This window comes from Sinohyriopsis cumingii, chromosome 12 (genome assembly GCF_028554795.1).
Source record: "Sinohyriopsis cumingii isolate HCF-2022 chromosome 12, ASM2855479v2, whole genome shotgun sequence".
Classification (NCBI taxonomy): Eukaryota; Metazoa; Mollusca; class Bivalvia; order Unionida; family Unionidae; genus Sinohyriopsis; species Sinohyriopsis cumingii.
In genome coordinates this window covers 12,990,244-13,003,263 of record NC_142972.1, presented here as the reverse complement: position 1 = coordinate 13,003,263, position 13,020 = coordinate 12,990,244, and the positions used below count along the sequence as shown (strand labels likewise).

Below are 13,020 nucleotides of genomic sequence, written 5' to 3'. Positions count from 1 at the left end.
ACAAAGTATCCCCCCATGTCTGAAAAATGAATCTGCTACTGATTAGTGCAGAAACCATTCTGTAAGGACCACAAGGCCCCCGACATGCAGGATAGTCTGCCTGAGTATTCCTCTTGTCCAGAATATGGCAAATACAGAGAGTGATCACTTCTGAAGCTGTCCAATGAAGGACATTTGGAATAAGGAACACTGATACCTCCTTGCCACCTGAGGTACACTACTACTGATGTGTTGTCAGAGGCAACCACCGCACAATGGCTCCTTTCATTTTGCCATAACTATAAAGGACTAAAAACAATGCATGTAATTTCAAGTATTTTGTAAAAGGTTGCTTCCTCCTGTGACCATAAACACCATCTAGTACCTCAACCCAAATCTCACATGTTGGTGTACAAATAGGAATGGGGTTTAGTGGTGTAAATTGGGACTCCAGTCAAAATCCTGTCTTAATTCAACCACCACCTCAGGGGTGGAAAAATTCAGATCCCAGTGAGATCAAAGCCAATAGACAATCCTTGTGCAGTCTCCAGTTTGCCTCAAGTATAAATTGGAGACGGTACAAGTGCAATCATCCAAAGGAAACTAAGTCTGCTGCTGATTTCAATGTCCACAGGAGTTAAAGGAAAAGGCGAGCCAACAAGGTCTTGGCTTGAAGAACCATTAAGAGTGACTTAAACTTGCCCAAGACTGGTGAGGAAATTCATCCCCACATAAATAAAATCCTGACTAAGGATGGCATCCGATTTCTAGAGGTTTGGGATAAGTCCCATACAAGTCACTGTCTACCAAATATGGGTCAGGTCTTATGGAAGAAAATCTCTTTAGGAAACAGTGCATCAACCAGTCATCAAAATACTGGAGTATTGGGACCCTATAGCTATTAGGTGAGCTGTGAATACCCTATCATCCTGGTAAAGGATCTGTGAGTGGAGACCAGGTCAAACAGCAGTCTGAAACTGAAATATCTCCCAGTCAAGGCAAAAAAAAAAAGGGGGGGGGGTGCACTCCATGTGTGGAGGAACAATGGTGACTTGGAGGTATGCATCCTGAAGGTCAATGAAGACCACCATCTTAGGGCCTCATGGCATTACAGGATAAGGCAGTAGTTTCCATCTTGAATGATTTTCCACAAAGGAACCTGTTTAAGGTGGAAATGGTAGAAACTGGAAAATCCAGTTATAGAAAGCTGGAGACTGGTCTTTCTCCACCCTCTTTACTGCACCCTTCTGCAGAAGGGTCTGTTAAGTCTTCCCCTAAATGTACTAGGTGTGACTGGTGACTGGTGAAAGTTGGATCCATGAAAGAGGAGGATATTCCTAAGAATGAAGCCAGTAGCCCTCCTTCAAGGTAGGAAGGATCCACAGATCATCCATGATGCTCATCCAGACCCCTGAAAAGTGGCCAGCCAGGCACCCACCAAGGGCCTCCCAATTGCTCATTGGAAAAAGGGAGGAGTCCAAAGACTTTCTCTCTTGGCCTTTCCAGCCATCTCATGTAGAAAACAACAGGGTAGAAAGAGCTCTGAATTGCAGCTGCTTCTGAGGTTGCTGGGGTTGCAACGGCTTAAACACTAACTTTTTTGGCTTCTTTCAATGAGCCAGAAGCAGCTGCAAGAGACCAGTGCTATTGGTTTCTTAAGTCCTGAATCATAGCTAAGATTATGAGACCTCACAAAGAGAGTCTCTGCCTCAAGAGGTGCAGCCCTTTGGAGGTTCTTCCTGTGGTCCAACAAGACCCTTAAAGTCTCTAAAGTAATGTCCCTCTGGATGTGGAGAAATTCCATTGAGAATGCCATGAACAAGGAAAGATCATGTCTCAAAGCATTTGCTGAACAACCGAAAGAGACATAAATTCCTCCTTCAAAAGAATGAGGATAGATGCCTAAAATAGATCAGTATCCAAGATAATGGTGATGAGCATCCAAGCCTTAAGATCGAATGCATCTACAGGCTTAAATGGGAGGTAGGGTGCAAGTTTCCACAAATATCCCCACTTGTGACATGCTAACATCTGGAGGGGAGTAAGAGGCCAAGCCAGTGAAAGGACCTTATAGCTGGACGTGAAAACCAGCAGTCATAGTGCATAAGGGTATAGACCACCCCTTTTGGCCTGGAAAACTCTTGTCCCAAAGACATTGTCTGAGAAAGCTCTTGCACCATCGCATATGTTTGGGGCAAGAAAGCGGTTAACTTTGTTTATGGTCCTGTCAAATGTCTCAATTATTTCATCCTGCCACACGTGGAACAACAATGGGATAAAAGGTAAAAGCAATTTATCAAAGTACTGATGGGTAAGCAAGGTGTAAAAATCACATGAAATAACTACTGAGAGCTTCTTTACACTCAATGTAGCAAGGATAATAGGGATAAGCACTCTACAAAATGAAAACAAAAAATGCTAAGAAATATTTAAAAACTCAAACAATGGCATTTGTCTATGAATTAATTACACACGTTTTGCTGTGTACAATGATCCATGGTAATGAGGAAGAGTAACAAAGATGTGCGAGTCAATGAGACTGTGGCCTTTCTGTTTTAATATTCTAATACATCTCATACTAATTAGATCATGGATTTTTTTTTGTGGGGACTTGTGTCCTGGAAAAGGTAAGCTATGCAATGGTGACAGATAATGTATTACTGCTTTAACCCTTTACCTCATACAAGCGTCTTTGGACGCCTCTACTCCATTCGCATGGAAGCGCCTTTTGACGCCTCTGCAAGATTTGCATAGAAGCGCCTTTTGACGCCTGCTGTAAACATCAGCCATTTTGAGATAGTTTTCGTAGCGCCACCTTCGGGGAAAACCCCCCTATTACATACTACATTCATTTCTGCGAATGACAGTTACGTCAGATCATGTGGTCGCTATTCATGCACTGGTCGATATCTGCTATTTAAAGTAACTGGGTCGTAATCTCCACTCTCCAAAATGGCAGCCGCGGATTTCATTCAGTACATACGAAGTTTTCACGATTAGAATAACAACCATGAAAGATTCAATAAATTAGGTAAAGGCTCTGATATTAATGTAGGCAGCAATTAGTTTTTATAAATTATCAAATTCAGATGACTTAGTGATATAGACGCACACGAAAACCTTGTAAATTTCGAGTATCGGAAATGGCAACTACGGTTGGTCACGCGGCCTCACAGACATGACGGTGAACGAGTTCTCTCAAGATTTCGAAGCACATAAAAAAATTCTTCTGTGGAAAATAATTACACAGCTATAACAATCGGACATTACTCTTAAATTTTTCCACATATAATATATGTGTACCAAAAATGTAAAATGGTTAAAATTGTTGTTAAACGTAACATACACTAAATTGCTTAACAGTTCACAGGCAGAATTTCATTCAGTACTTACTAAGTTTTCACGAGTAGAATCTCAACCACGAAAGATTCAATAACTTTGGTAAAGGCTATGATATTTATGTAAGCAGCAATTAGTTTTTATTGATTATCAAATTCAGATGACTTGGTGATGTAGACGCAGACGAAAAACGTGTAAATTTCGAGTATGGGAAATGGCAGCTACGGTCAGTCACGCGGCCTCACTGACATGACGGTGAATGAGTTCTCTCTCGATTTTAAAGCACATTAAATATTCTTCTGTGAAAAATAATTACACAGCTATAACAATCGGACTTTACTCTTCAATTTTTCCATATATAATTGATGTCTACCTTAAACGTAAAATGGTTAAAACTGCTGTTAAACGTAACACCACTACATTGCTTAACAATTCACAGGCATGCCTATGCGGATGCGGTCTGCTAGGTAACAGGTGTTCTATTTATAGCATGCTGCACTTTGTCACTATGCTCTATGAAGTAAAGGGTTAAAGCACAACTGCAACATGGACAGACTGTAAGCCATTAATGCCATTAAAATTCATTTTTATTCTTTTGGTATCAATCTTTGTAGATTTCTTGGTTCCTTTCAATCAAGAACTGACACATCAAAATGCAACCTAATGTGACTCTGCAAGCAACAGTATCCCAGACCTTTAACTAAACACAAACCTCAACTTAAAACAAGAGTCCCTTAAAGGAACTGATGATTTACTGGGCAAAAAGAATTTCCAACACTTCAAGATAAGACTATTTCTTCCTTGTAACTTTTGAGTTAAAACTATCTACAACAACATGAGTTTACAATTACCTGCTGTGTGGAGATAATGGATGTTAGATTGGATCCATTTTCAAATAGGACCAAATAAGCATCATTTGAAGTCTTTTGGACAACAAAAAATAAACATGTCAATATGGATATCTATTCTGGGGGAGAAATGACAGCAAAATTTTCTAAACAGTTGTATAGCAACCATATTGGATGTACAACTTGCACTATTTTTATTTAGTACAAACTATGGTATCAAAATAAGTCCATAGGTGAAAGCTCCATTTGGAAGGAGCAGAGATAATATATTAAAGATGGCCACCATGGTGGTCATACTGAGGACCAGTCTGCATCATTTTCATTTAGGATCAAGCAAACACTGTAAGAACTTTCCTGATGAAAACCCCATGTCAAAATGATTTTGTCGAGACAACAAGATTTTCAAGATGACAGCTGTGGTGGCCACATTGGATATCAGTTCAGCACCATTTTCATTCAGAACCAACCAAATATCATAAAAAGTGGTTAAGTGTATAATGAAAATCCTATAGTGACAAGACTATCCATTCAGGAGGAATAGCAACAGCAAAATTTTCAAGATGGCTACTGGCTACTTGTCATTTACTTTGCTGATCACGTTAGGCTGGCAATTGGCAATAAGCATGCATTACTGTTCTAGATTTCATTTTCATTATATAAAAAAATAACTAGCTTTAGCTGCCTAAATCATCATGGGGCATTTTGGTCACACTATAAAACTTGCCTTTCTACATTAAACTTAATGCTGTGCAAACTGGAAATTTAATTCTGAATGTCTCTTGTAACATACATGCAATAAGACATGTTCACAACCAACTCCTAAAATAATAATAGCACTGCCTCAATACAAAAAACTGCTTTAAACCTGGAGTAATAATAGAAAATAACCAAAACCAAATTTTATTTCAATCCATAAGTCCTTCAAAATTTACTGCATGGACATTTACAATGAATGGCATTCACAGATGGACATGCGTAACACTTTATAATCCACTAATGAGATAAGGCAGGAGCATAAAAAATACATGAACTTTTTTAAAGTGTCCAGCTGAAATCCCACACATGCACAAATCAAAGGAGAGTGATTTTTGTCACTTCAAGCTAAGACTTCTGCATACCCACCTCAACAAAGGTTTCCAATGCCAAATATTGTCTTTGGTGATGCCTGTCATGCTGCCACTTTTTAATATCTTCATACAATTTGCTAAGAATGATCGAATGGTCAAACTGCTGCAGAGCATATGGCTCTAATGAATCCTTGCTTCTCTTCATAATATTACAATTTGCTGCTGCAAGCAGAAAAATCTGGACTGCACTGACCAACAGGACACTTTCTCTGGATAACAGTGTCTCACTCACAAGATCACCAGCTATTTTGCAGAACATCTGGACTTTCATGAAATCAGTGTTGGAGCTAGATGGTAAAAATAAACAAAACGGATAAAGATAAAGATCACATAGAAAATGTACAGAAGGAACCTGTAAGATGTCTGCATATGAAAAGATATCTGACAATATTAAAACCAGGCTTGAAAATGACATTAGCATAAGTTAGCATTTTCCTAGTTACAATTAGTAAATTGCTATCTGAAGAAAATGAATTTAAAGTATTTTGCTAGTGATATTTTGCATTAAATTTTGACTTTATTCAATATGCTAGTGGCCGCTGAAAATAGCTTCTTTCTTGCTAGCTACAACTCTCAACATGCTTTCACGAATGAATAATGTTAATCAAAAGAACTGTGATAGAATGTTTATTCTGGATAGCTATGGGTAGCTATTCAGTTCAGGACTTGAAATAACAGATGAACTGGCACATTATACCAACACATCCAATATACTAGTAAAAGAGTCCAATATAAGGGTTTTCACCTCAAAGAACAGAGATAATTACATTGCATTATAACCCATTCAGTTCACATAGTTGGTAGCTGCCAATTCTATGGACATTTGGAAGGAGTGTTTTCTGTCACTATGATACATCTACTGTACTAATACTCTACAGTATTTTTCCATAGAATTAAACAGCAAAACAGCAAAATGTACACCTGAGATATCCCATGCCATAATTACAGTAAACTGTATAAATAAAATTACATTTATTTTTCAATACTAACCTGCACATGCAGCTCACAATTCCTGGCAAAAATGTATTAGAACCAAAATACAAACTCAAAATGATACACTGAAAAATTAGTTATATTCAACACTCACTCTAGCTAGTCTACAAGTCCAACTTTTGCCAAATGATGATGAAGTCCACAAATTATGCATTGGACATGACAAAGTGCTCAGTCTGAGTGCAGCACTGCATCACTCTAATATTCTTCTTTACAAATTTGTAAAATAGTATTGATTTGTCCTATTTCTGATGGGACATGTTTTGAAGTTTAAAATGACCTATCTGCTCTAAGAATTGTCATCCACAAGTCAAACTGTAAAAGCCTATTTCACTTATTATCTGGCACCATTTTCTTTAAAAGTACAGACTGGTCCACTAACTAATGTGGCTACAAATATAATGAATCTGTGAGGCAAAGTTTCAAATTAAACAAACCCATCTGTTTTCTTGTCATATACAATTGCTATAAATTTAAACAAATTAGACAAGTATATGTAGAACTATAATGGACAAATTTGCTATTCTTAAGCAGCAGCCTTTCTTTTTAGAATATTCTCAAATTTTTTTGATAAGTGGAAATACAATCATTTTTTGATGTATCAGAATAGCATAATCCATATACAGGTCAGCATAAGAATGAAAAAAAGCCTAATGATAATGCCAAAAGCATAATGGTTGACATGTATGCTCCAATAATCTGATATACGCCATAACTTTAAAAATAAACTGTCATCATCACTATCCTCTGACAGTATCTGCAGAATGAAATTATCATCTAAAGATGAACCAAGCTTGGAATCAACCATTTGGGGTTTTCTAGGTAGTCCATTTTGTGGAACACAGTAAATCCATCAGAACCAGAGCTAGTTACATTTGTCATTTTTCAGTGCTAAACCACATTCCCAAACCAAAATGCATCCTTACCACAAGCTTGCTGCAAGCTTATGACAAGCTAGATGAGGTTGCACAAGGTAGTAAGGGTTCTTGCATGAGCTTGCACAAGCTTGCAAAAGGAATTTTGCCAAGTCTGCAAGCTTGCTAAATGTTATGTTCTAGCTTGCAAAAGGAATTATTTCACGTCTGCAAGGTTGCAAAATCTGAAATACTTGATGTAAATTTGCACAAGCTTGCAATAATCAGTTTTGAAAGTTGAAAGTTGGAAGATCTGCAAGAAATAAATAGTTCCTGAAAAGTTGAAGAATTTATGTTGTGACCAGTTCATGCACACTATAAGAAACTACACTGTCAAATTAAACGATGTTAATTTGGTTTTTATTCATAGTATCTGATAATATACTTGAGTTAAATAATATGCACTTTCAGTGTTGCAAAAATGCTAACAACTTGAATTACCTGTGCTTAGCCAATACATAAATAAAATATATTATTCCAACATTTCTCAATGTTTAAATTAGCTATGAACATTATTAATATATTTCAAAATACACTGAATTATATCTTGTCCTAGGCAAAATATAAACTGTTAATTTTTTCTACAAATGTCTTTTTTCTAATTTTTAAATTATTTAAAAATATTATACATGTTACAGAAACAACCGAGTTTATTTGCATAAACAAAATTGTTTGAGTGACTGTACAGTCAATTAGCTATGCAGCCATTTTGTCAGTGAATGGAAGTCTGGATAAAGAATTCCTATAAAACTTGTAAAACGGATTGCAATTGCTGATTGCAAAGTTATTTACAGACTAACTTAATACAGCAAAATATTTGATGTCAGGTACTTGTAAATGTCTGTTATTATATTTCAAAATGCCTTAATGTACCTATCAGTTTTTTTGGATTTTTTTGTGTTTAAAGCTCTGAAGTAAAGATGAAGTAAAGATGATCTTGAATAACACTTACTGATATTTCTTGGATTTGATAAGTGATTTTGGAATGCTGAACTAAAAATGAAATGCTTTTGCCAAATGCTTGGGGTTTTTTCCTGGTTACATAGTACATGTTGCTGTAATCCATTTCAGTTGATGATACCTGAATCATACCAGAAGCAGAGGAGGATTCAGAATTTTATTCTGAAGATTTTGTTTAGAAGAGGAGGTTCAGAGTAATTCAAATGGCAAACATTCTTGTTTTTCATCTAATACTCTATCATTTTGTCAGATGAGAGACGCAACCTAACCATTTGACACCATCCTCCCCAAAATGGATTTCTACATGGAAGTGAATTAGCAAAACATTTCCAAAGCCATACAGAACAAAAGTATAAAGAGTTTCCTCACACAGATCCCATTCATATGCTCTTCTTATTTTTATCTGATTAAATATTATTAAATGATTTGATGACTATATTCTTTTCTTTCATTGCGAAAGTAAGATCTCATGATAATTAATGTACATTTTACTTTAATATTTGATATTACATACTTTTCGCACATCAAACGCTAGAAAATGGAGGTATGTGACCATGTATAGAATAATTTAATTGATGCCATATCAGTTCTTCTGATGCAGCTAGCCAAGTTGCAAGCTTGCAATTGGTAAGCTTATAATTGGCAAACTTGTGCCAACTTGTAATTGGCAAGCTTGTAATTGTCAAGCTTGTAATTCATAAACTTGTGCCAGCTTGTAATTGGCAAAGCTTGTAATTGGCAAACTTGTGCCAGCTTGTAATTGGTAAGCTTGCGCAAGCTTATAACTGGCAACCTTGTGCAGTTTCAAATCTCTAAGTCTGCACAAGGTTATATTGCAAGATTGCTGCAATCTTAAAATAACCTTGCAAGTTTGGTTTGGATTACCTTCACATAAGTTTCTTTCAAATGCTGAGGATTTTTTATCACGGTTAAAAAGAGGTTACCAGATTGCAAATTATTGTTGTTTTTGTATGTGTATAATTTTTTATACAAATCCTTCTGTTGATTTAATTCATCTTTTTGACCTGTTACCCTTGTTCCACCTTCTGCAATTAATTCTTTTAATGTTTTGTTTGTGTAATTTCTCTTTTCAAGATTAAGAAACCATTCTGAATTTTATTCTCCAGACCTCGTACCACCTTGCTTTTGATCTTAACACTACACCTAGCACCTCTTTTTTCCTTCATTTCTTCTAAATCTGATTGATATCAAAACAATAGGGATATTATTTTGATTCAATAAAGAACATAAAATATGTATTTCAGCTTCAATTTTCCTGGAATTTTGTTTCTCTTGTTTTACCCTAATACACAACTGATTCTGATATTATAATAATTTTAAGGATTTCATAAGGCAATTGATCATTACAAGTTTATTTCACCTGAATCTTATCACCTTCCCAACAGCATTCTTCTACTGTGCTGGTTATACATTCCTTAAGCAAATCAATATATTAATTTTGCTTAAATAGTTTTGAACTGAACTTCCAGTACCCAGAACATTTATGTACTGCAGATATAAACAATGTTAGTGTTATTGCTCAATGATTGTTTTATAGCCAGGAATAATAGATGAGTCCATATAATATGGAAATATTTCCTCAGAGATTAAAAGAACAGTCCAGTCTTCTGTTTCACTGGGTTTGCCTGTCACAAAGGAAATACCCTATTGTCAGTACTGAGCATCCTGCATGGATCCAGTAAGTCAAGTGCCTCTTGATGTCCTGGACTGCTGCTAAAGCATTTTACTTTCATATATCTATTAAGTTTGACCTAATCTTCTTAAGTCTATGCCAAGATAGCATATGAAATAAAAAATGTACAGTATGATCGTGATTTATGTTAGCATAATTACATTCTGATGTGCACGTGTAATTTGAAATTCACATAAATGAAGATCATTTTCTCCAAAGAAATTCAGTATGTTAGAAATTATGGGATGCTTCTGCAAAGTAGATTAAAATAAAAATTATTAAAAGTTTTCATAAAAATCATAAGAAAACAAACATAAACATAGGAAATATAAAATAAAAAGATGAAATTATGAATTTTATTCTATAGAACATACATACATGTAATTAAAAAAATGAAAGTTGCATCGAACATTAGTGTTATTACCTTCTTCAAAACTGTCTCTAGGGACAACAACATTTACATATCCTCTTCAGAACTGTCTGTAAAGACAACAACAGGAGATAGGCTCGGGCCTGCAGGCATGCCACTTGAAGTGGAAGGTTCATCTGGAGATGACACTCTTAAGACAAAGTCACATGTAGTCTGAGTTTCATGTTCTCTTTTTTTGAATTAAAGCTCTTATAACAAGCAACTGCATCCATAATGTTGCACTTATTAAGTGAACTTCGATTCATATCTGGATTATTATCCTTCATTAAAGTGCAAGGAGTGGTGACATGACTTATGTTGTCAGACAAAACTTTCAATGTCTAAGTCTCTTGTAATATCTTTTCTGCCAGTCTGTCTTTGCAGCCTTTACACTGGCCTTATTTGCTAATGCGATGGTGTCTTCAATATCTAAGCCATCAGAAGAATGATAAAACTGAGAACAAAGTTTTTCCCAAACGCTATTCCTGCAATGTGGTGAAACCTCCTGCCATGACATTTTTACAAATTGCAAAATGCCTTCCATTAATCTTTCACTGTGATTTTCCGTTCATTTCTTTGCTTCACAAATCATTTAAAACTGACAACAGATAATATGATTTGAAAGCCTTTATGATACCCTTATTGATTGGTTGCAAAAGGGATGTGGTATTTGGTGGCAAACATATGACTTTAATGTTTTCGGAATAGTCTTCAATAGGGCATTGACTAAACTTAATAAGATTTTATAATACCTTCTCTCTGGCAATAGCTTTTCAACTTACAATGCAGATCCTTCTCAAAGTATTGCTGAACACTGCACTAGTCACTCAACCTTTCTTATTAGCATATCAGTAGATGAGCAACTTTGATTTTTCATACCCCTTCAAGGCCCTGGGATTTTCAGAACAGTAAATCAAGCGAGGCTTCAACTTGCACTCACGTTGTGCACTGCCTCCCAGGAGAAGTGTTAAGTGGTCTTTAGCAGCTTTTTCTTCAACCGAAATGTAGGTGCAGTCATGCATTTTCTTCCAGTAAAGGCCAGTTTCAGCAACATTAAAAATCTGCTTTGCTGAGTAATCACCGCTTTCAATAATTTTCTGCAGTCTGGTGGGAAACTTGCTGCTTTTTCATCAGCTGATGCAGCTTCAGCACTTGTTTTAACATTTTTAAAGCCAAAACGTGCTTTAAACATATGCAACAACCCAATACTAGCATGAAAATCTTTCTGATCACCTTCTTCAGGTACATTGAGAACATCATACAGGCTAGAGGCTTTAGCACACATAATGGCTTGGCTAAGAGGAATTTTCTTCTTATGCTGATCATCAAGCCATGATGCCAACATCCTTTCCATCCTGTCCATTATGCTGGGGCAGGTACAGCAACTTTTCTGCGTCAAAAGGGAGGTTCCAGCTTTCACACTTGCTTTTCTTTTTCTGCACTGTCATGTATTTTGTTCAACAAACACTTTCACTAAGGTTCATAGCATGCGTTATCATGGAGGACTCTGACCAGCTTCATACATTTTCACTACTTCAAGTTTAACCTCTAAAGAAATAGCCTTTCCTGCTCTCTTCAGACTATCACTTGCTCATCATTTTGATGCCTTTTCTAATAACATTCAAAAATTTTAACAAATAATTTACTTTGCAACAAACAATTTGTACATGTACATACATATACAGCACGGAGGCCACAATAAACAAAATGGTGCACGCGTAAGAGCTGGGCATTGTGGGTAATGTTTTTTGTCTGATGGTGGCACAATCTTTATGTATGAGAGAATTATCTCAATAGCAGCAATCTTTTTCACATTTATTCCCCATCTCACGTTATTTCAAATTCACGTGAACTGAGATCGTGTAAATCGCGATCACACTGTATTTATTATTCTTTCTTAACCTATTATGATTAAATACTTATGCGATCAATATGAAGTCACCAAGTTGAGGACTTATCAGTAGTGAAGTATTTTATGATAGCAATAAGTCTATTCATGAAAATGTAATTTTTATTTAGATTTTAGTGCCATTTAGAAGGTAAAGTGAACTTAGTCATTTGGATTTTAAATTGTAGCTTACAGGACTCAATTAAATTACCTTTCCTCAGCTACAATAACTTTTCCACTCAAGTGTCTCAGCATCTGAAGAGCAGTACCAAGTATATGCTTTTCCTGCAACAAAAGAACAGGAGTACTGTTAATAGCATATTATACATCTGCCTTGTGCTTATTAGTCCTCTTTGTATTATGGTATGTTTGATTCTGGAGCTTATACAGAACAGGTCTCAATGACCAGAATCTTTAGCCCAGTAATTCAATGGCAAACATTCTTGTTTTCAACCTAATAGTCTATCATTTTGACAGATGAGGCAACCTAACCATTTGACACCATCCTCCCCCAAATGGATTTCTACATGGAAGTAAATTAGTAGAACATTTCCAAAGCCATACAGAACAAAAGTATAAAGAGTTTCCTCACACAGATTCCATTCATATGCTCTTCTTATTATCTGATTAAATATTATTAAATAATTTGATGACTATATTCTTTTCTTTTTTAAATGGATGAAATCTTTAGAAAATTGAACAGTTCTAGTACAAAAAAGGCTGCCTGCTTTTCTGTAATTTTGCATCATTTTCATAGTTGAATTCTTCAATGCAGGATGATATTTTATGTTTTATATATGTTTATGTTTTCACAGATGCCTGTCCATGTGTTTCAGGCTTGATACTTTGAATTTTAAAATTACTTAACCC

The 13,020-nt window shown here is 35.8% G+C and overlaps 1 protein-coding gene across 1 annotated transcript in view; it reads right to left on the bottom strand.

Moving 5' to 3' along the window:
• Nucleotides 1-13,020, bottom strand: part of LOC149786019 (E3 ubiquitin-protein ligase rnf213-alpha-like) — a 180,064-nt gene that overhangs the window by 117,514 nt on the left and 49,530 nt on the right. Inside the window, exons 6-7 of the mRNA XM_089978096.1 lie at nt 12,362-12,435; nt 5,289-5,580 (exon numbers count right to left, since the gene is read on the bottom strand). Coding sequence (XP_089834222.1) covers nt 5,289-5,580; nt 12,362-12,435 — 366 coding nt within the window. The remainder of the gene's footprint in view (nt 1-5,288; nt 5,581-12,361; nt 12,436-13,020) is intronic.